This window comes from Struthio camelus, chromosome 9 (genome assembly GCF_040807025.1).
Source record: "Struthio camelus isolate bStrCam1 chromosome 9, bStrCam1.hap1, whole genome shotgun sequence".
Classification (NCBI taxonomy): domain Eukaryota; kingdom Metazoa; phylum Chordata; class Aves; order Struthioniformes; family Struthionidae; genus Struthio; species Struthio camelus.
The window spans coordinates 12,327,425-12,350,637 of NC_090950.1; the positions used below are offsets into that span (position 1 = coordinate 12,327,425).

At 48.6% G+C, this 23,213-nt stretch overlaps 1 protein-coding gene across 2 annotated transcripts in view; it reads left to right on the forward strand.

Moving 5' to 3' along the window:
• The first annotated feature begins 1,403 nt into the window (after nucleotides 1-1,403).
• The window catches only part of SGPP2 (sphingosine-1-phosphate phosphatase 2), a 36,210-nt gene continuing 14,400 nt past the window's right edge, over nucleotides 1,404-23,213 (forward strand). The window contains exons 1-2 of one of the 2 annotated variants that reach the window (XM_068955122.1): nucleotides 1,404-1,616; nucleotides 14,614-14,772. In XM_068955122.1, coding sequence (XP_068811223.1) covers nucleotides 1,404-1,616; nucleotides 14,614-14,772 — 372 coding nt within the window. Of the gene's footprint in view, nucleotides 1,617-2,454; nucleotides 2,490-14,613; nucleotides 14,773-23,213 lie in introns of those variants that run through there. The other variant, XM_068955123.1, reaches the window with a different exon arrangement.

Consider the following 23,213-nt stretch of genomic DNA (forward strand, 5'->3'; position numbering starts at 1 on the left):
ACTGCACCTAATAGTCTACATCCATTAAAAAACAAAACTGGAGGCAAATAATTGTGTAAGTAAACAATATAAACATATGAACAGGCCAGAATGGGCAGCCTCTGAACTGGTTCTGCTAACGAGTGAGCTGAACTCTTTAATTACGAGCGCTGATGAATGTGTGCACACACAAGCAATCGGGAAAGTAGTCACACTCGAGACATGAGGTCATCTGCAGTCGTGGTTGGGCAAACCTCAAACGATAAGAGATTAAATTTTGGGCAGCTAAAAACATGATTCACTCAGAAGATGTGATGAAACGTGTGCTATCTGCACCGGCAATGCCACGGGGACAAACTGGCTCCCTAAAAACCCAAGGAGCACGGCTTCGGTTTTCAAGGGCTCAAGAAAAAAGCCTCGATGCAATCCTGGATAAATTTGGGGTATGTAAGAGAGAAAAGGAGTAAGTTTGCAGTGAGCCTACGTTGAGCTAATGATGATTTGGCAGTCTCAGCGCAAAGTATGCTTCTGGGGCGAGAAATGTCTTTTCTAAAATCATGCCAACAAAACGAAGGTCCTTAGCGTCTCAAGGGCAGCAGTCTGCAGGCATCACCGGCCGCATGTTTTGCGGCCTCCGAGCCTGAGGAATATCCTTCAAGTGATCGAGGACGTGAGGCAGGTTCCATACTGCTATTTAGGGGAGAAAATACTTAGAGATGTATTCGTAAATGTATGGGTATACGTGGATGAGAATACATCTAATATATACATATAAATATTCAGGAGGAAAAAAAAGTGCTGGCTACAGGACTGGACAAAAATGAAGCCCGGGTTAGCCCAGGGTGCAGGAGAAGAGCACCTTCGCGTCACCCTTGGGCACGGAGGCAGGGCTGAGAGGGCCGAGCACGGGAAGGGCTGGCTGTCCCCTGTCCCAGCCGCCCGGAGAGCCGTCCCTCCGCCCGTGCCTTGTCACGGCCCCCACGCTTAGGTGTTTCCAGGGAAATGCTGAACCCCTCGATGAGATGCGGGGCGGGGGGGGGGGGGGTTATCCTTAGGTAAAAAGGTATGTTGCCTTCTCTTAAGGTGGTTTGTAGGTAAAGTTTGATCAGGGTAGAAAAAGCGATTGCAGAAGAAAGCTTTGCTGAGCGCGCTCGCTGCACGCAACCGCGGCCGTACCGCGGCGGCAGGGCTGGCCTGCCCCGGCGCGCCGGGGGGCGAGCAAGCAGCCACCGCGGCGGCGGCAGCATCCCTCTCCCACCAGCCCGCCCGCACCTTAAGAAACACAGGCGGCCGCGAAGGGAGCGGGGTGGGGGCCGGGCCGGGCTCCGGGCGGCGCCGCCGCCGCGCACCTGCCGCGGAGCGGGCGGGCCGGGCCGGGGCCGCTGCGCGGAGCAGCGCGGAGCGGCGCGCGCCCTGCCGGCAGCATGGCCCGCCTGCTGCGCAGCCTGCGCAGCTCGCAGCCCGTGGCGCGTTTCCAGCGCTGCTGCGGGCTCTTCCCCGCCGCCGAGGAGGCGCTGGGCGACCCCGCGGAGCCCCGGCGGCCGGAGCCGGCTTGCGGCGGCGGCGGGCGGCGGCGGCGGGCGGCGGCGGCGGGCTGCGGGGCGCCCAGCGGGGCGCGGAGCGGCCGCGGCTCGCAGGTGAGTGCGCCCGCGGGGCGGGATGCGCGGGGCGAGGGCCGCGGCGTTGCCGCCGGTGCCGCTAACGTCTCGGGCTGCGCCTGTGCTCCTCGTGTGATTGATCCGCCTCCCCCCCCGTGGCTCCCTGCCCCGCGTTAATATGTTATCTAATGGCACTTTGCACGGGCAGCTGCGCCCCTGCTGCTCACCCGCGTATTGCTCGGTTGTTTCTTTTTATTGCTCCGCCGCCGAGGGAGAGAGGCTGCTTCCCCCCCGGGCAAGCAGGTCGCGGCGTTTTATGACATGTTCTGTAGTTCGCTTGTGTACCTGCAAGAAACGGGGGAAAGGGCGTGAAGCAACCTATGCGGACGGGTCAGATGAGCTGCTTTTTTTCCCCTTACTGTAATAACTGGGATTCATTAGCAGGTGGCTTTGTAGCGCCTTTGAGAGAGGAGGTGATAATGGCCTTCCCAAGTCTGCCTGCAGAATAGCCACAGGCCTGCCCTGAACGGTACAGCTCTACCGCTCCTCCCATCTTGTACTATTTTTTTTCCTCTCCCCCTTGAACACCTGCTTGGGTTTCCATTTCAAGCATCTAAATCTCCAACAATGTCTGCCTCGGTTAGGAGACAAGGAAAATTGAGGTACTCCTTCAGTCTGTTCCCTTTTGATCAATAATTAACTCTCTTTAAAATAAGGTTTGCACATATTCGTTACAAGATTTCACTACTCGCTTTTGAGCAGTGACATAGGTAACATGTAACCGTGTTGATAATAAAATCAAAGTTAATGCTCTTTGAATGGAGCCACTCATGTGACCTGGAGCAATTGATGTGGGTTTTAGAGAGGTAGTGAAGGCAGGACGAGTCGTGCTGGCAGTGGAGCCTGTCCAGGGTGAGTACTCGGCAAGCCTCGGCGAGAGGGCAGAAAGGTTTGTTCCCATGTAATGAGGGTGCTCACTTCCGAAATGCACGGAAGTTGGGTTCAAATACAGAGAAAACAGATGGGAATCATGGCTTGAAGAATGCTTCAGTGAAGCCTTGGAACTGTAAAGACAGACTCTCTCTAGTCTTCTGAAAATCCATTTGTATGAAGTGAGTCTTTTTTAACCTGCCCATTAACAGCCTTTACGCACTATAAGTAGGGAAACGTGAGTTACCGTCATGATGCAGGAAGGAACCTGAATTTGCATCTTCCACCAGCCAGGTGAGCATAGTCACTGCTCAGCTGCTGAATAGACTGGCATGGCCCTATTGTGTCTGCAAATGTGGCTTTAGGAGCCTAATGCACCTGGCAAAATCTTCAGCAAAATCCCATGACCTTTCTGCAATTGGCAATGTTTTCTTGCTTGTAGCTGCCAGCATTTACAGAAGTGTCCTTGAGCACTGCTCCTACGCCTCGCTCCCTGTGACCTCGGAGGGCCTGGTGCTCCTCTGGGTTCGGGCACCCCTTCCTGACACTCCTGACTCCCTCCGTGCAGTTTGTGGGGTTTCAAAGCATGCGCTATCAGGGCAAAGGAGTTATGAGGTAGTAATTTTCTCATTACTGTCATGACGCAGCAGTCTTAAAGGTTTTCAGGTTCTTCCTTGCAAGTTCTTGGACCATCAATGGGTTGAACATGTGAAAACAGAGTATATAATGGCACGCTTCGGTGCAAAAGTGCATGGTTGGCCAGATGTGGGTGGCCAGATGGGTGGGTGCTGCATGACGTGGAGGGAAGGGAGCCCTTAAGAGGGTGATGAAGCAGGATGCCTCTGGACCTGGAGGAAAGAAGCCCCTAATTACCTGCACACCTATTGCCAGCAGTGCCGCTCATGGCGTGCGTGCATGCACCTTGTGTATAACCTGCTGATTAGATGTGTAAAGAGCGCGAGAAGGCCTGGTGAGGGTAGTCAGTGGCACGGTGGCCGGCTGCGCTCCGAAGCGCTGTAATCCAGCCTCAGCTGCCCCAAGAGGAGCTGCGCGATGGTCGGCTGGGACTGACATGCCTCCATGGGACAGCGAGGGCTGTGGGTGTTCCTTAAATATCGAACTGGTAGCTTAGTCTGTGTTCCCGTGGTTACCGGATGAGTTAGAAACACTTCCCCCAGGCCCCACCGCTTTAATGAAAGCTCAGATTTCTGAGGATAATACAAAACAGTGCTAGTACAACCTGCTAGCTGGATTTATGCCCTGGCCGAGACTTAATATTGAACCCATGGGTTTTCGTGGAAAGAACTGTCAAGTTTTATTATTACGGAAGACAAGACGTTAACTTTTTATAATTAGCAGTCTAAATTATCCTGTCCCTAGCTAATACTTCTTGGTGTTCTGCACTCCTTTGTAACATTAGTTTGATTCACGGGGGATTTATTTTTGCAACTCATTGGAAGGTATCTTTTCCTGATGCCCTTTTTGAAGTCCTAAAATAGCACACTTAAATCTTCAGAAAGTTATGTAGTATTTTTGTCCAGTGTTTTAGTGAGTGCCCAAATAAATATTATTCATATTTAAAGAGTAGACCTCTGCTTACGTGTAATGTCCTGAAGGAGTTTTGCTCATGAAATTGATATTCTGAATTAAAGGGAACAGAGGAAAAAAATTATCTTATTTAAAGTCCTCTGTAGAGACTTGCTTGGTTTTTTTTTTTTTTTTCCCTTCCCCTCTTCCATTTTCCAGATGCTTCATCATCTCTTCAAATCTGTCTTTTGGACTGTGAAAGAGTACAGTTCATATTTGCTATGTAGTTAATACCTTACCTGTTAAAACTGCTCCAAGTGGTAAAATGTTTACAAGCTACCTGACCCCAGGTGATAGTTGTATTCTTGCTTGTGTCCTCGATGAGGAGGCTAATAACCAGGATAGGAAGATAATGGTAACAAAAATGGAAAAGGTAGATAAAACTGTGCATCCATCTCAGATGGATTGTAATCCTGGAAATTTGGTTAATTCTTGGCTCCGGGTTGATGAACTGCCTTTGCTGTAATGAGGCATGGCATACTTCTGAAGTAGGCTTACTCTAGAGCTTAGATCAAGGTCTTCCGTTGTGTTGTGCTCCATTGCAATAGATTTTACATCAGCCTCAGAGTCTTGTTTTTTCCTTTTTAAATCATGATACTGGCTTACTAAATTTCACAGTTTCCCATTACCATACAGCAGAAGTTGACAGTAGCCGAGATGGCCTCAGCGAAGGATGCAGCACCTTCCATATAGAGGCCACGAGCACTGTTGAGAGCAAATTTCTGGCTGAAGTACGAACTCTTTCTCCCCATGTAAAATATAGCTTAATATTTTGGAAGTTCCTCTGTTCAGAGCTGCAGCTGGAGAAACAAGAGATCCTGTTGCTTATCTTGGTGGGCCATGCACGAGGCTGGTGCTCCTCAGCCTTGCCCCTGGTGCTCTGGGGCTTCTTGGCTGCCTCGCTGCTGTCGCTGGGGCTGCTTAGGGAGCCTGTCCTGAATGGGTCCAGTCTTTAGGGTTGGACCGTGGAAAATGACTGGCAAGGACTTAGGCAATCTGCAAGAGTGGGAGGGATGGATCAAACAATTTGGGCCAGTCCTATGAGTGAAAGACCTTTTGAAGATGACAGTATGTACAATCATAGGCAAGATTTGGTAGTGTGTGACAGCAGAAAATAGGTAGTAAAGCAGAAGGGGGAAAAAAAACCCTCCAGAAAATGGGTAACTAACAAACAAACCAGGCACATGCAGGTTGCTACCTGCTAGTAAATGTTTGTGAAATGTTTGTTGCTTCTGCATTGTGCTGTGTATCCTGTTGAGTTATTCGGTGCCTGTTGCCTCGCAAGTGGCCTGTGGCGACGTGGGTGATGGTGCGGGGGTGTGCTGAGCGCGGGTGTGCGAGCCGGCAGTGGTGGCCAGACCAACAGTGGCAGCTGCAGAAACACAGCAGTTGGCCCAAGTGGTGGCGCTGGTGATTAGGTGCTTCATGACTCAGTGCTTCCCGGCGCACAGCTCGAGTCATCTTTTTGGAGGCCACTGGACCTTGCAGCGAGGAGCCGTTGGGGTCCTGGGATTAATGCCAGTACTTGCAGGTAAGCCACTCACCGTTTTATAATTCTGCACAGTGTCTTAGGCCATTAGTTCAGGTATCAAACAGAGGAGTAAAAGCTCATCTGCTGTCATTTTTCTCCTCTGGCTCTCTGGACTGTGAGGTAGGTTTATGGGCAAGGAGCCAGAGGAAATCTTTTCTCTCTGGGAAATCCTTTGGACAGCCCGCTCCTTTACCTCGTGTACGTGGTCTGCAGGAAATATTTACGGGTTGCACGGGCAGTGGAAGATGCCTATTGATTGCTATGGCCTTGCAGGCAAGTAAATCTAAAGTCTAGAATGGATAGGTGGTATTGTCTAAACATGAGAAATTGCATCAAATCTAATTCATTTTTTATTCAAAATGACAGTTCAAGTCCCTGGATGATAGTGCTTCGTATTATCTCAATATAGTCAGTATCTGTATCTTCTTTTTCCAAAGTAAACCATTAAGGGTCTAAGTTTAGAGGTCTGCAAATGCTTTTAGGATTATGTTACTCATTTATTAATATTTTATTAGTACATTATTTACTACTTTACATATTTGTTACTAGATGTTTAAAAAAAAAAGTGTATGTTTAATCCTTTCTCTTGAGGAAAACTGGCTGTGGTGAACTACTGCTAATACAGTCCCTTGAGTCTGTCAGTTGTGGGTCCCATGAAGATATGTCGTCATTCTGTAATAGCAGGCCATACTGCCATTACCTTTTGCAGCTAGAAATAGTTATAAACTGCTAATGAGTTTAATTAATGAGTTTAATGTGTTGCCTTCAGTGTTCCATATTCATGTTTCTCTGTGCGAATGGAGAACGTTCAGATAGTTTATTTTACCGAAGACAGTGTCGATTAGACACCTCATTCATGCCACAAGAGGGCAAAGACCCAGTGTGGCTTGGGCTACTTGCAGCTAGTCGGGAGGAAGCCAGTGAATTGAGCACATCTGGTCTGCGGGCTCATCCCCAGCGCTGGCTCGCTGCTGCGACAGCTGGAAATGCCATCCTACACTTGCGGCTGCAATTTGAGCGCCGTGTCCCTTCCCAGCCTGCAGTGCCCTCTGCCTTACAGAGGGATATCTGCCTGGGACTTGCATGTTTACAGTGATCATTAGTGCAAGCCTTATTGGCCCCACCTGATAAAACTGCTCTTTGACTTGAATCCTAAAACTGTCTGCCAAGGAAATCATTTCTCTCAGTACCGTTGCCTGATTGTAATATAGTTAAAAAAACCCAACCAAACAAACCAAAAAACCCCCTAGTTATCTGAAGGTAGTACTGCCTTATTCTACCTGTTTATCTTACCTGGGGGCTTGCTGCTCTGTGCCTCTCAAGATAGAGGTCTGCAGTGGAAACAGCCTTTGTGCAGAGGCAAGCTGACTGGTTTCGTTATGCTGCTGAAGAGAAAAAGTGACTACTTTTTCGGGTCAAATTTCCAGGCAATGGTCAGTGTCTAAAACCAAATCTTAAGTTGAGAACAAGCCTTTGTTTCAAAAAGAGATGTAACAACAAAGTCCATAGTCGTTTGGCCAATCCCTTATGCTTCCTTTGACTCAAGTAATCCATCAGCTGAGACTCTCCAAACCCTGGCATGCTGGGGAAGAGGGGAGCGAGTGGCTTTCCCCACCTCCTCCCTGACCCCTTCCCTTGCTCTTGCAGAGCAGTTTGGGTGTCTCACAACTGTGCTACTCCTGGTAACGCACTGACTAATGTGTTTTGGCAAGAAGTCAAAAGTATTAGAGGTGGTGGTGCTAGCTGGGAGCTGATGTGTGGGCAGGTTGGCCGTCTAATACTGCACGGTTTGAAAACTGTTGTTCTGCGACACATGCTTCTATCTAAAAATGCTGCTAGTAACGCTCAACCTCTAGAGCTGTGAAGTACTACGAGCTATGAAGAGTCTTGGAGCAATTTCTGATCTCCGTTTAGAAGTTAGACTTCCCATCCTTCTGTGCTGTCTGGATCTCGCTCTCTCCGATTCTTGCGGCATTTTTTCTCCTCTCTCCACAGATACTGCAGCTATCTAACCCTTACAGTGAGTTTCTCTGACACTTTCGGATGTAGGCTCCTTGGTGTATCCCACAACATTTCAAACTAATCCTTGAGAATTAGAACACAGTTAAACAAACCTGTTCTTCTACTGCAGAACAGGGAGGAAGGAAGCTTTTCTTCTGCCCTTCCCTCTTCTGCTTCTCTCTTGCCCTGTTACTTCCTTATTGCACAAGCCAGCCAGTTCCTGCAGGAATACAGGAAGATGACAAAGTGTGCTGGCAGCCCACGGCTTTGTCAGAGCACCTCAGCCCCCCCCTCTCCCCCTCCCCCCCCATAGCTGACTCACTTAACCTTTGGCAGGTTAAACTAGGAAGATAAGCATTTGGAAGGCTGCTTATCAAAAGAGAGATATGGGTAGCCCAATTTACGCTAGTGTTGCATGGCTTTCTTGGCAGGAAACTGCCGTTGTCAGTCATCGTCAATGGAAAACAACAGCTCGAGAACTGGGAGCTTGAGGAGCTACTCAAGCAGTTGGGATACTCATGAGAGGAGCCGCTTTCCACAAAGAGCACATATGGAAATAAAGGCAAAGGCGTTATCCTTCGTGTCAGGGATGCAGGTGTAGGTGTTTGCCCTGAAGACCGTGGCAGAAGGCAGTTCCCTTTGGGCTTCTCTGAGTGACGTTAGAAGGAGAGAGCTGGAGTGCAGTGCTGGTGCCATGAGACTACCATGTGGGGAAGACCAAATGGTGTGGCTTTTTTATTAGCAACAAGCAAAATCTGGAAATGGAAAGCATAGGAGCTGGTAGGAATAATGGATTTTGATTCTCTAGGCACCTGCTAAGAAAGAAATAGATGAAGTCAAACTGCCTGCAAGTTTCTGGAGGGCTGCTAGGAACACCTTTTGATAGGAGATGCGTGGAAAGCAATGAATGCAGAGGCTCCCCAGAACAGGTTTTATGGCCAAGTGGAAGGAGCTAGCTGGAAACACAGGAGCTGAGGGCATGTTGCGTGTGAGCTGAGTTTAGGAAGAGCTTCAGGCAGGCTGCAGGACGGGAGCAGTAATCAAATAAGCTTGTCAGGTTGAAGGTATGTTTGAAAACTGACTTTTATTCAGTAGATGCAGGTACCTATTGAACAAGCAGGTATAATAAACCAGGCAAATACAGGATGGAGAACAACATGCTTGGAAGTGCTTTCATGGAGAAGAAAAATGGTTAGAGCACATCACAAGCTGAACAGGGTTCCATGATGGCACGTTATTCTGAAAATAGCTACAAAATGAATGAGGTTGTGCAGGATGATTCCTTCTGCCTTGTGTTATGTCTGATCTCTGGGCACCATACTGCAGGAAAGGTGGCAAGTGCTGCCTCTGGAAAATACTAAGTATCTTCTCCAAGAAATACCGTGTGATTAAGCTATGGAAGAGAAGACAGTTATGTCCCTTTTGGACATTTGTAACAGCCTTCTCCCCTGTTAGCCTTCAGAAGAAGGAAACAATTAATTCTTTGTCTGTAATAGATGAGTAGTAGTAGGTTTACATTTCAGAGAGAAAGTTTCAGGTTAGGTGGCCGGGAGAGCAAAGCACTCAAGCAGATTGCCTGGAGCAAGCAGGGGAGTCTCTGTCGCTGACGTCGCTGAGGATGGGTCCAACAAACTCCCGTCAGGGTAACATGAGTGTCAACGGTCCGTCCTTGGTGACAGGTTGGACTGGACTTGTGTCAGTCTGTCTTTCAGGAAACAGCGTCCTTTGTGCTGAGCGCCGGCAAGGTCTTTCACAAGCGATCTCACCTTAGCAGCCATTGTCCTATGTCTCTGAAAGAGACTTAGGAGTTTTTCTTTCTTTTCTTCTTCTTCTTTTTTTTTTTTTAATTAAGAAAGCTTCCTTTTAGGAAGATGACTTAGTTACATTTTTTCCTTCATTAATACTTCCTATTAATTGCCCAAACAAGTGTTCAGTCAGCTCTGGTCTTATTCTGTTCCATTTTATACTTAAATGACTTGGCAGATTCTGTTAGGTCTATTTGTGTCCTTTCAGTAAAAGGAAGGAGGCCTTATTATGTTACTTCAAGATCAATAGACAATAATTTAACATATAATTCAGTCTACCACCTGGATATTAATCAGAGTGGAAAGGAAACTCATCTGCAATTAAGATCCAAAATGATAATCTTCAGGGATGAAGTGAGGTCTCTTCAGTGTGTCTGGGACCTATCAGAGCTACTGTGTACTGGGTGCATTGAGCAGTCTTGCATGTGTGTGCATCTGTCTCAGCTGACCAACTTTTCATGTCTAACGTGGCTGTTTCTCTTAGTTATGTTTGAGATTTTTTTTTCCCCCAAACTATCTAATGATACTGTGGTTTGGAATTCAGCAAGGTATTTAATAGCTATTAGTAGAATTGGGATTGGACCTTACATTTAAGAGTAGGAAAGTGCTAAAGAACCTTACTCAGAGCTTTATGTATCAGCTTTTTTTGGTACTTTGAATGATTTATGAAACCACTGAAGAGGTACCAGAAGTCTGCCTGATTTCTGAGACTCCCTGCTTGTTCTTTGCCTGAGGCTGTTGAAGGGGCCACGGTTGTCCGGCGTGAAGCTCGCCCGCTGCTGCTTCTCGCACAGAGATTGTCTGGCTTCTGTGCTAAACGGTGATTCAAGGCTGTGTGCCTCATAATTATGCCATTAGTGCATGCTGTTATAAATAAGTGCACAACAGCTGCAAGTTGGACGTTGCCTTTTTATTTATTAATCAGCAGGGCAGACAAGCCGTTTCCGGTAAGATCAGAACTGATCAGAACTTTCTAACGTTTCAAGAAGATTTTTTTTTCTTGTGATTTCCATGAAATAGAGGAAATTACTTCTGTTTCTCTCTGTCCCCGTGTTTCTCAGGTGTCAGTTAGCTCTAGGTGTCTCTCCAGCAGCAAGGACGCCATATAAACCTGGACAGGTCTCCTTAACTGACTGCATCAGATGTACGTTCTCCACGTTCTGGAGGAAAAAAAAAAATCAAAAAAGTTAACCCAATTCAAAGTGCTTGAACAGAGCAGAAAGCTGCACATAGGTATGAGTTTTATTAGGTGAGTTTTCGTGCCTTGCGGCTCCTCACGTGTGTTTCATAGCATCTGGGTACTGCTGCCCTCGCCCCACTGTCTTTGCGACACCTCTGCAACTTCTCCCCGATTTCTATGTTTCTGCCCCGCCGCGTCTCCACCAGCACCTCTCGCTCTGCTCCCCTGGCCGCTCTCCTTCCCACTGGAGCAGCGATGCTCCCATGGCGGGGGGATGCCTGTCTGCCGGGGGCGTTGCTGGCTGCTCCCAGCTGGCTGGTGGGTCTGCAGAAAATTGGGTTTGATGCTTAGCTGTGCTGTGTGGCCAGAAGAAATGAAGTCTTGGATGTCATGCTTTTTGGCTTCTCCTAGTTTTCAAAGTCTAATCACTGATACCTCATTTTTTTTCTTTGACCTTAATAGGTTATTTTATTACCTGTATCCAGTTGATAAACGTGGAAGTGACGTAACACTGACTGCTTAAGCAGAATACTGCAACCCGTGCTTATACCGCGCACAGCATGGCACTGAATTGTCCGATACATACCATCTCCGTGCACAGCAGTACCTGGCACTTTCTGGCATTTTTCTTTCATTTGCCTGGTCCTTGGTAGCTTCTCTAAATTTCATGACTTTTCTGTAGCTTGAAGGAAAAACCTTAACTAAGAAGTATCCCACAGCATTAAGTAGGGGCTTGGGGAGGGAAGTTCCAGCTCTTCAGCAGGGCAGTTCTGTTGTCAGCGAAGCATTGTAACGACTTCAGGAACTTTAATTAAACTTGCACGTCTCCTGGAAGATCCAAGGTAATTGAAAGCTGAGAACAAACCGTTGTTTAACGGTGTCTCTGGGTCAGGTTCTAGCCCTCGGAGATCTGACGCGGCAAAGCGTGTCTCGAGAGAAAGTGAGAAGAAGTCTGTGCCCCTTTGGTTCTCTTGTAAGATGTATATCCTGCAGGAATGGGAAGAAGAGCGATATTGTTATGGCTTTTTCTTTCCTGATGTGGGGTCTACCTCTATTTAAAAAAAAAAAAGGGGGGGGGTTTAATTTAATGTATATTATGTTAGTGGTTCAGCTGCTTATTACACCTTTCTTCTAAAACGTTCTTCAAAGTCTGACTCTTTTTACAGCCTGAATTACTGTGCTGTAAAACCTCTGATTCCAGCTGAGTAGTGCTGGAGATGGATGGAGGGGCTGACTCACAGTGCTTCAGAGGTTATTGAAGGCATCAAGTCACTTCACTAGATTAAGTATAAACAACTCTTACATTTTAATAATTTGTTAGTCTCTTAAAAGTCTAAGTTATTTAAAGGTAAAGATTGAATAAATTTCAATCTTGAGAGTGAGAAGACACTAAATGTTCACACAAAAATTAATTATAATGGCTTTCTCCTGCATTGAAGTTAGAATAAGAGTAAAGTGGGGAACACACTTCACAGGATGCTTACCACAATGTTTGCTTTCTTCAGAAACAGTGAATTAAAATAGTAAGCGCTAACTAACTGGTAGGCTTTAGCATTGGCAATGCTCAAACTGAATGTGGACTTCTCTTGGGCCAGTGCAATAAGGCATGGAACAGACTTTTAGTGGGCTTCTTGTAGTTACATTTTAGGAGCATAATGATTGCAATTTTTTTTTTTAGTAACTATACACTACCTAAAACCAAATGGAGCTCTTCTGTGCTACTCTCATTCCTAAAGTGTGGTTGTTGCCATCATGTGCATCATAGACGTGATCTGTTTGTCTCGGGCCTCACCTGTGAGGCTATCAAGAACTGCTGGTGTATTTAAAAAAAAAAAAAAGTATTAAAAAATAAATCAGGCGGGAGATGATTTGTGATAGAAAAAGAAGAGAGGAAGAAAGAAAAAGAAAGATTTTAAAAATCATGTAGAAGGACTGCCTGCCTCCCCCCTCCCCCAAAATATTTTAAGTCCAGTTTTGTTTTTAGAAGCTGAAGAATTAAAAAACAATATTTTTTCCCCACAGAACACATTCCTGTAATTAGAAAGTTTTATCCCTCCCCCCACGAGGTTTCAAGTATACAGGAATGGCCTCGGGACTGTGTCTGCTCATCTTTGGTGTGAGGCCCATGAGTACAGAGCTCCTAACACATCAGGGAGGGCTGCTTAATTGCAGACTCACCGCCCCGAGAAGGGAGCATCCTTCCGGGACACATAAGTATGTCCCAGTATGGGTTAGCGATCTCGGGCAGAAGCGGCAGAGCTGCTAATTGCGCTGGCGGTGTTTTCTAATTGATGTATGAGACCCAAGATGTTCAGACTGCCTGTTCCTTAATTCAAACTTCTGAATTTACTTAGTGATGCCAGTAACTGCTCTGTGACCTCTATTACTAATACATGGGGGAAGGCTCCTGTAACCTGAGGAGTTCAAAAGCAATGACTCATCTTTTCTGTTTTGTTTATTGATGCTAAAATCAATTTAAATAATTAATTTTTTTTCTATGATAGGTGAATGGATGTTACTTCTTTCTGTCTTGCTTTCTTTGTCTTGATACAGTTGGCCTAACAATCTCCGTATTGAAAGCGGATTAAGGGATTGTAATTTCTAATTGCTTTTAAAATGAATTGCAATTGAATGTCTAGAGAGTCCTTAGGCAATTTTTACATTTTCTCACTAGTATTTAGGATGGGGATTTGTCTCTGGTAGATTAGGCTCACAGACAGCTCAGAACCTAATAGTTTTACTCTCAGAAGGGTTTCAGAAGCTTATGGCAAAGCTGTATCGCAACCTACCTCGCCAGCGTCTCTGCTGAGACCTTCCTGATCCCTTCTCAGCTCTCATGGTTAGGAAGCTTTACCTCATAGTTACACAGCCAAATTCCTCTTTTTTTTTTTCTTCTTCTTCTTTTTCTTTTTTCTTTTTTAAATCTTTTGCTTTTGGGAGCGATGGAGCGAGAAGGGATTGGCTTCCCTTCCCCGGTCTCCCAAATTAAAAATCCTCCTCAAAAAATCTTTCCTTTTCTCTTTTTCTGAAGCATACAGGTGTTTGTATAAAATCTGGTTCATTTGCCCGCTGCTCCTGGGGACAAGGTGGAAGGTTTTTGGGTGACAGGCTCGTCCCGAAGGTCAGCGACGGCAAGTCACCATGAAATGACCGGAATCTTAGGTCTTTAAGAAAACAGACTGTCCTGGCCAGGGACCGCCGTCGCGCTCGGCTCACGGGAAGCTCTTGCAGGGGCTGGACCAGCTCGGGGGGGCCGGTGGTCAGAGAGGTGCGGGGTAGCCCTGGAAAAAGGTCCCACCACTGTTTTGTCCTGCTGCGTTTGGAAGAGGCGGAAATTAGGTGGTGAAATGGGCAGTTCTGTTGGCGCCGTCCACAGCCTTGTTCTTCCTTAAGTCTGTTCGTACCGCTCCGAAAGCTGAATTGACTCCGGTTTAAGCGTTGCAGTTAGAGCTGCAGCGTTTCTGGCTGGAGGCGATCTGATTGCCCCCGCGGGGCATCCACGTCCGGAGGGAAGAGCTGTCCTGCTAGCAGGGTACATCTTGTCTGATCCAGTGAGGCAAGGTATGAGCAGCTACTGAACTCTTGCAGTCATCCATTCATTTATTTATTTTTTCTCAAAACACATTTCCAGCAAAAGCAACGATGGTTCTTTGTATCTATAGCTGCAGAAACTTTGAAATTAAAACATTGGTACCTTTTTGTTAAATGTAGATGATTTCCCTAGAGCAAAGATTGATCTGATCTCTTGAAAATCTGTTTTTCAAAGTGGTTGCTACCCTTAATTAGTTTGAACAGATTTCTAATCTGCAGGAAAAGCAATCAAACACTATGGTCTCTGTTTTAGTATAAAAATGAACTTAGTTTATTGAGATTGGCTCTAACAAACTGTTACTTGGTGAACAAATTGGTTTATAGGGCTGGGAATTTTAACAGTAAAATGTCTTAGACGTTTGGTGTAATTCACTAAGTCACTAATGCTCTGTAAAATCCTCTTTTTTTCAGGGTTATGCACAGAAGTATGTGGTGAAGAACTATTTCTACTACTACTTATTCAAGTTTTCAGCTGCTCTGGGTGAAGAGGTGTTTTATATCACCTTCCTTCCATTTACCTACTGGAACATAGATCACTCTGTGTCTAGAAGGATGATCATCATTTGGTCTGTAAGTATTTCTGTGACTTATTTAAACATGTACTTGTTAACTCTGTAACTGTAGCAAATAAATATTCAAGAGTGAGAATAACACACAAACAAAATCCCTTTGAACAAAAAAACCCCCCTGATGTTATCTGTGTTGTTCTCAGTAAATGTCTTCAGCCGCGTACCCCATCTCGCACTAGGATGAACTACTGGACTAGCAAAGTACTTGACTGTTTCTCCCTTCCTTTCCCCTCCGCTGCGGTGGCTGTAAGGGCATCTGAAATATTTGAGTATTTGCTTACAGAAAGCTGGAGCTATCAAGCCTACCTTTACGCTGGGTTTCACTTTTGTTCTTTGCCGAACGCTGGTTCTGTTATGGAAATACCCGCAATAAAGCGACCTGGGGAAACGTGCTGTCGCGGTCCCCTGGGACAGGCGCAGGGTTACCGGCGAGGCTGCTAGGGAGCCTTTTGCCCTCTCTGCCCCTGGGTCACCTCGAGCAGCGCCCAGGCACCCGCTGGCCGGCCAGGAGCAGCTCGAGCGGCTTTGCCCTCCCTGCACCCTTTCCACCCACCTGGGACGGGCATTGCGGTCGCATCCTGTGCTGCCCGATGGTACCGCGGCGGCTGCTGAGCTACTGCCCAGCCGTCGCTGCGCTCTCCGGCGTGGGCGCCTGCCGCCGCCGCCGCAGCTTTTAAGCGCTCAGAGAGCTTAACTGTTGCCGTGTGAATTCTGGCTTTGCCCTGCTGCTCCATCCGACCGGAAAGGATGCCCGAGCCGGTGCTGCCGTTCGTCCGGCTGCCGGACAGCAGGGGCTGACGCCCGCCGCTGGAGCGGGTCCCTGCAGCGACGGCAGCCCGCGTTGGAGAGGAGGCAGGAGGCATCCGCTCGTCTGTGCGGCCTCTTGGGCCGACTGATGTTTTTTCAGCCCACCGGCTGGTTTAGCTGCTTTTGATGGGGTTAGCGCGGAGCAGGCAAGAAAACGCTTCCTTTCCGATGTATCCTGGTAGTTTAAGGATCACTCTTAGTTGCTGTGGGGAATCCTTCTCTTGCCCCAATTTCTTCTGCGTGATCTGTTCGTACCGTTCTGGCGTGGTCCGGACCGGCGTAAATCTATGGGGAAGGGGGTAGGCAGGCTGCCGCTGCCTAAAGCGGGACTTGTCTTCGTTCAAAAGAAAAGTCACTTCACAAGAAAAATCGGATTCGCTGCTGCAGGCTAAGACTCGCAAAGCCTGATTTTTGTTAATACGGGGACACTCTGAAGTTAACAGGCTTTAGCACTGCTTCAGCCTTTGCAAATGCAGTTTGGGGTACTCAGAATAATGTATTTCCATTCTGGCACTCAGAATCAGCAGATAACAAGGCACTTTATTTTTTTTATCTGGGAATTACTGTGTGGCTTTATCACTGCCATTGCTCATCTTGTTATTGATCAGATCTTTGCTGCCTGGAAAAGACCATTTAAGACCATCTCTGGCAAATGACAGACCCTTGGGGTTTGGTTGTCAATCTGTATTGATTAGAGAAATTGAAACTTGGTCAGAACTTGGATGTGATACCTAGTTTTGTTTCTTTACAATGAAACATCTCCTTGACTGAGTCAATTCTGATTGATAATGTTCTGCCTTTTGAGCAAATAATATGATCAGAAATAATAAATACAATTTGAATTCGGTCATACACTTAAAATGCAGCCCATCTTGGATGGAAGGCATCAGTTGTTCTGTGCCAGTAACCCTAATCAATAAGTTTCATAAAGAGAAGATGGAAAAATAACTTGCAGATGAATTCTAGAGGTAGGTGGACACTGTATAATTGGAGTTGGGATTTTGCCAGGAGTACACCTACTGCTTCTGGAAATGTGCCACCAAAAATGAGAATTGGTAGTCACAGCCTTCTGTTCTCGCATATTGCTCAAAAAATGACTCTTCAGAGCTACTCACGTGCCTTTCTGAAGACTGGCCTTGCTTTACCTTGCAGGGAGTCCATCTGAATATTGGCCAGATTTAGCTGAACTTAATTAGAGTGTTCAAGCTTTTGATATTATAATTATTAGTATTATTTTCTCCAGTTGCTGAGAGAGTTGTGGAGTTGCATTTTGTACTGAAAAGGGAAAAAGGAGAAGATATTTTAAACGGGAAGACTTGTGACAATCTGTAGTTTTAAAAACATTTTAATTATATGTAATTGTGGAATGGCTAAAAATGTCTGAGGGCTCTGCGTTAATGTTACGGCAAGTGCAGCTGGATGGCTTAATTGCTGGCACACAGCCTTTGGACAATAATGAGCATTTGTTCTGTTATTAGTGGTCTCGCCCTGTCTAGAGACCTTGGCCGTGTACGCGCTAGCAGAATTGGCTTAGCAGCATGGGAAATACTAGAGCGTTCAACACGGCAAACCTGTGCTTTTCAACGGCAAAGTTGTCAGCGATAGTACCGGAAAGCATGCCTGAGCAGGAACATGGGGAACAGGAACACAGATCTGCAGGCCATCAGCAATTCAACATTTTTCATAAATCCTTTTTTTCTCCGTGTGGCTGATGATGCAGGGCTGAAGACAGCCATAGTAGATAAAAGCCTCCGTAGCCCGATAGTCTCTGACAAGAGCTACTAGAAGAAGGTCAGGTGAAGTACAAAGGCAAGGAAGCTCTCTCTCTCTGTATTGAGAGAGCGAAAGTGGATTAGGTAAACTGAGGCCGGTTAGTGTGACCTCAGCAGTATGTAAGGCTTCAGAAGGGGAAAAGGTAGAGAGAGAATTAAACCATCTGCAGCGTGTTGGTAGGCTATGGGATGCTGGAAATGTGCCATGTTGAATGTTTTAACTTGAGTGTGGCACCTGCTACGTGGCCTGCAGAGAGCTCTTAAGCAGCTGGAGAGGAGAGTTAGTATCGAAACCGTGGCCTTACCTAAGGCGAAGGTAATCGTCATTCCCTTTTAACACTGTCTGCGATGAGGGGAGAGGATTAGTGAAGTTCTTCGACTGGGATAGATTGGGGAACAACAGTGATCTTTTAGTGATTTTGGTGTAAAAATATGAGTGGGGAATGTGCGCTGATAAAACGTGGTTGGTCAACGTGGCCATTGCCGAGAGGGTTAGACCACCATACAGGGAAAGTGGGTTTACCCTTGAGTAGAGGAGAAATGAAGTACCACGCTTAACACCGCTTCTATATTTTGTGTTATTTCGGAATTAAACCTACGAGTTTCTGCTGTAAGTGGGAAGTGATGGACTAGGGATCAGGGGAATTCCTTCCCATAAAATTTGAGAAAGTGTTAATGGTGTTTACAAGGCCTTCATGAGATCGTGTCTGGAATAGTTTATGTGGCGCTGGTCACCCACATTTGAGAAAGATGGATTTCAGCTGGAGCAGGTCCAGGGATGGTGAGGGAACAGGCTATTTCATGAGCAGAGACTGAAAGCTTAGATAAGCTCCTAACAAAATGTAGTCTGAGAGAGATTGATGCTGCCTGTAAACGCCAAGGAAAGGAAGGAACTTCTTAAAATAGCCACAAGAACAGATGGGCCTAAAGCAGCCGTGAATGAGGTACGTTGGAGGAGCAGGTTTTGAAGCGTTGGGGTCAGAGTCTGGGATAGCCGTAGAGGGGAGAGGAGCAGCGAGGAAAGATCGTGGAAGAGCGTACGCCGCGCTGTGCAGCAGCAGGCGCCTGGCCTTGGTGCCCTGGGCACGTCTTCTCCAACCTGTGTCCTCCAAACCTGCTGCTCGTGTTTCTTCTCGTCGGTCGGATGGTTCTGGGAAGTGTTGGCTGTGGTCGTATCCAGGCGCTTTGGGAGCGGAAAACGGTGCGCTTTCCTGCCGCGGTGCTTTTCGTCCGAGGAGTCACCGTATATGCGCAGGCTTTACCTTTTGCTTTACAGAGAGACAGGCAAAAAAACTGCCAGAAATGTCAGAGCGAGGTGCGGGGCCAGCGTTGAAGATGCGCCGGTGCCCGCTCGTCCGCCCGCCGCTGGGGTGGCTCCGGCAGCCGCAGGCGCGCAGCAAGTGCAAAGGTGAAAATTAGCTTCAAATAAACCAGCTCTCAAGTGTATTTTAAACTCACCCTGTATCTGAGCTTAAAAGGTGACGGTTTTGGTTTATCCTTGTGCTCCTTCAGGGTCGGAAGCTTTATTTTGGTGGGGAATTTCAGCTGTAAGGGGAGAGACCTTGGGGGAGGGAAAGAAAGCTCTAGCTTCTGCTTGCCGTTCGGCATCCTTCATGGACCTTTTTTTTCCTAGTTGCTTTTTTTCAGGGTGTGTGAATGCAAAACCCACACACACCTCTTTTAAGCCTATAAAATGTTAATCTGTACAGCATAAGTAATAGCTGGCCCGTGTGGACTTTGCCAGGGCAGGCTTGGAAGCTGCCAGTGAATCACGGAGATAAGCCGATGACTAACGGGAAGTGGCAGTTCAGAAAGAAGGGGGGGTTTTGCCTCGCTCGCGGCGCTAGGCAGAGGCCGGGCGGCTGCCGCGGCTCGCGCTGCCCGAGCGGGGCGCAGGCGCTGCTGCGCGGCACCCGGCCAGGCGGGAGCGGCGGCTCTGCGCCCGCATCCCTCCGGGTTTTCTTTGGCGTCCCGCTTTTCCGTGGAGCGGTCTTGCAAAGGCTGTCAGCATTTAATCATTTGCGAACGGTGAGCCCTGGACTCTGGCTTTCAGGGTATCCGGTAGATTAACGCCCGACAGGAATTCAGCTGTGTTCGTGGTGCCGCCAGCGTTGCTGTTGCAGACACTGGATCCTTGGATGCTGCCTTGCAGCAAACTTTGGTTTTATTGGTTCTTACGCATGGGTCAGGTTGCGTGCTTCTGCAGCATTTCACTGAAACAAGTTCCTAACAGCAATGAGCTTTTTCACTCAAAAACTTTTCAAAGCACCAGAGGTGACGTGCCTGCTGCATGCAAACACGTAAGACTGTATTGAGGCATGCAAGTAACGCAAAACGTCAGAAAACAAAAATAAATGGTGTATGGACCAGGGCCATCAAAGGTTTTTGACAGTGCGCGGTAAGAAAATCAAGTCCAGTGCGGATGAAGTTTAGCTCTGTGTAGATCTATGTGCAAGATGATAAACTATTTTTTGAAAGTGAATTTTGTAAGTGCCAGTAACAGCACATGAAGAAAGTGCAAATGAAACTTTCAGAACTAAGACACTGAGTTAGGATAAAGGCTATCTGATGTCATTTCAGGACTGCCAAATTTCAGTAACCTGGCTGGAAATAATCTAAGGTGAAGTTTAAATCGAACATTTTTGTATTTCACTAGGACAACAAGTTACAGCAGTTTCCCAGTTTTTAGTATTAGATGATAAACGAAATCCATGTGAGAGCAACTTCTGCTGCTCCCACGAGACAGTGGGCCCAAACTCCTCTTATGAGCTCCTCACTGGTTAAATTAAGCCCATCATTAAATAGTCAATTGGGTTTTTGTCTGAAGACTTTTTTTTAAAGACAGAATGAACTTCCAGAGGGTTGGTCAGTTATACTTCTGGAGAAGCAAGGCTCTCTCCTGAGGCTATATAAGCCCTCATGTTTCCTGGTTTAGTTTTTCTAAGGTCTGATTTGAGGGACCCAAAGTCCCCTCTCCTACTTCTAAGACTGGGCTGGTGAAACAGCCGTTGAGGGTCCGAGCGGAGCCCCCGGGCGCGGGAGCTCAGGCAGCGGTCTCCGCTGAGCGGGGCCAAAGCCCGACCGAGTGCTGGACCTCCGTGGTGGGAAGACTGAAGCTCTCGGCAATTTCAGGAAGGCTCCAGGTTGCTCTGATTGTTTGCTCTTTTTTAAAAAATTTATTTTGAGGGATTTTTTTTTTTTTGAAGCTGCCGTCTCTTTGCTCCCGCACCGCTGTGTCGTGCCTGGGAACCCGCGGGCTCCTGCTGTTGGCCGCAGAGCGAGGCGCAGCCCGCAGTGAGCTGTGACCTGTCCCTCCGCAGGCTTCTCACTTCACGTCCGGGAAAACGGGCACGAGCGTTTGAAAATCCCAGCAGCTGAATGGCATCTTGAGCATCCTGCAGCACCTGAGTAAGCCGATGGAAAACGCTGTGTTACGTCGGCGCTGGCAGGACGGGGGCACCGGTGCAGCTGGGGTCAGTGGCAGTGGTTGTCTGAGGACGCTGAGAGCAGAAGCTGTAAAAGAGAAACAAGTGACAGCATCTCCAAACAGTAGATTCCTTTTTTGAGAAGAAAACAAATACCATTGCAGTCCAGGGTTTCTAGAGCCAGGCTACGGAGCTGCCGTTCTAGACTCAAAACGGTGGGTTCAGAGTCAGGCTGGCCCAGGGCCGGTCTCAAGGCAGAAGCGGTCAGCGCAATTTGAGCCCGCACGCTCTCTGGGGTTTCGTCTTGCCCCTTCTGTAGCTCAACAGCCCAGGCCAGAAAACTGCCAAGTCAGAAGCTGCAAACGTCTGGTTCACCGTTGTTGGACAAAATTGTACCGCAGGGTGCGGCCAGAGGAACCGATCAGATCGCCCCTCCCAAGCTTGGCGGGTTTGCGGCAGAGCTGGCGTTGGCGCCCCTGTGCTGGCATCGCAGCCGGGGCCCGAGGCCGGCAGTAAGGTGGGCAGGTCTCCTGCTTGCGGTGGTGGAAGGGCTGTCAGCGGCAAGCGGAGCAAGTGAAGAGCGTGTCAGACGCCAGGCAGTACGGGCGTGAACAGAATCACAGAATCGTTTCGGTTGGAAGGGACCTCTGGAGATCATCTAGTCCAACCTCCCTGTTCAAGCAGGGTCACCTAGAGCATATTGCCCAGGATCACATCCAGACGGGTTTTGAATATCTCCAGGGAAGGAGACTCCACCACCTCTCTGGGCAACCTGTTCCAATGCTCTGTCACCCTCACAGTGAAGAAGTTTTTCCTCAGCTTCAGATGGAACTTCCTGTGGTTCAGTTTCTGCCCATTGCCTCTTGTCCTGTCGCTGGGCACCACGGAGAAGAGGCTGGCCTCATCCTCTCGACACTCCCCCTTCAGATACTTCTACACGTTGATCAGATCGCCTCTCAATCGTCTCTTCTCCAGGCTGAACAGGCCCAGCTCTTGCAGTCTTTCTTCATAGGAGAGGTGCTCCAGCCCTCTAATCATCTTGGTAGCCCTCCGCTGGACTCTCTCCAGGAGTCCAGAACTGGACACAGCACTCCAGGGGAGGCCTCCCCAGGGCTGAGGAGAGGGGCAGGATCACCTCCCTCCACCTGCTGGCAACACTCTGCCTAATGCACCCCAGGAGACCATTGGCCTTCTTGGCCACAAGGGCACACTGCTGCCTCATGCTTGCCTTGTTGTCCACCAGCACTCCCAGGTCCTTCTCGGCAGAGCTACTTTCTAGCAGGTCAACCCCCAGCCTGTACTGGTGCATGGGGTTACTCCTCCCTAGGTGCAGGACCTTGCACTTGCCTTTGTGGAACTTCAGGAGGTTCCTCTCCGCCCACCTCTCCAGCCTGTCCAGGTCCCTCTGAATGGCAGCACAGTCTTCTGGTGTGTTAACACCTGCAGATGAGCAAAAACAAAACTTCTTAAAGTTACCGAAGGAGTTAGGCAAGCGTCAGGGAGCCCGATGGCTTTAGGGGACCCTGATGCCATTGGGGAGGAGAAGCCCCCTCCTCCACGGAGGGCCCTCCGCAGCCGGACCCGCGTGGGCGCGGATGCCCCAAGTTTGAGTCACCTCGCTCGCCCCCGTGCAAAGCCCCAGGCGAGGGCGGGCGTTGGAGCGGGACGGCCGCCTGGGACTCGGCCCAAACTGGCGGGGCGCGGTGGGGAGAGGCGGCGGCCGTTAGCGAGCCGCCACAGCAACCGCTAATCGCGTTCCTGCGCCAAGAGGCAGCGCTGTTGACGCGGGCCGGCGGCGAAGCCCTGCCTGCCCTCCACCCGCCGCTTTCGGCCCTGCGGGCTCGTCGTTCTCGGCCCGCGGCCCCGGGGCCTGAGGCGACTCTGGGTTTCAGGTTGTACGCAGCCACTGCCGAAAGTCCCTTTGCGAGCGGAAGAAGCGTGCAAAACAAGTAAGAAGTCTGCACCCCGTTTTTGGGCACCTCTTGCATGCGCCGTGATATTTTAATTCTGACGCCTTGAGACTTGTCTCCCGGGCGGCGGGGAGAGCGCGGAGGCGCGCGGGAGAAGAGCGGACGTATTTAAGGAAACGCACACAAGAACTGCAGAACCCAATAATAGTTTTGGCATTAGAAAAACGCGCTTGTGTGCCAGGCCTGCTGCCGCAGGCCGGGTATCCAGCTTGCAAGGTCACAGGGGCTGAGGAGCGCGGGGGACCCGAGCCGGCAGCGGGAGGGGGCGACGCTGCCCCTGCTCGCTGCCAGCCTGGGCAGCCCCCTCGCTTGCACACGGCCGCTCGCGAGACAGGTACGAGTTATTGCGGAAGGCCTGCGCGGTCTGAGTTGCGCCGTAGTGAGACTGGCCGCTGCCAGCTCGCAGAGCGATGCGAAGGGAATTGGCCGTGCCGGTCCCGCCAGCTCTTGTGACATCTCAACTAAATT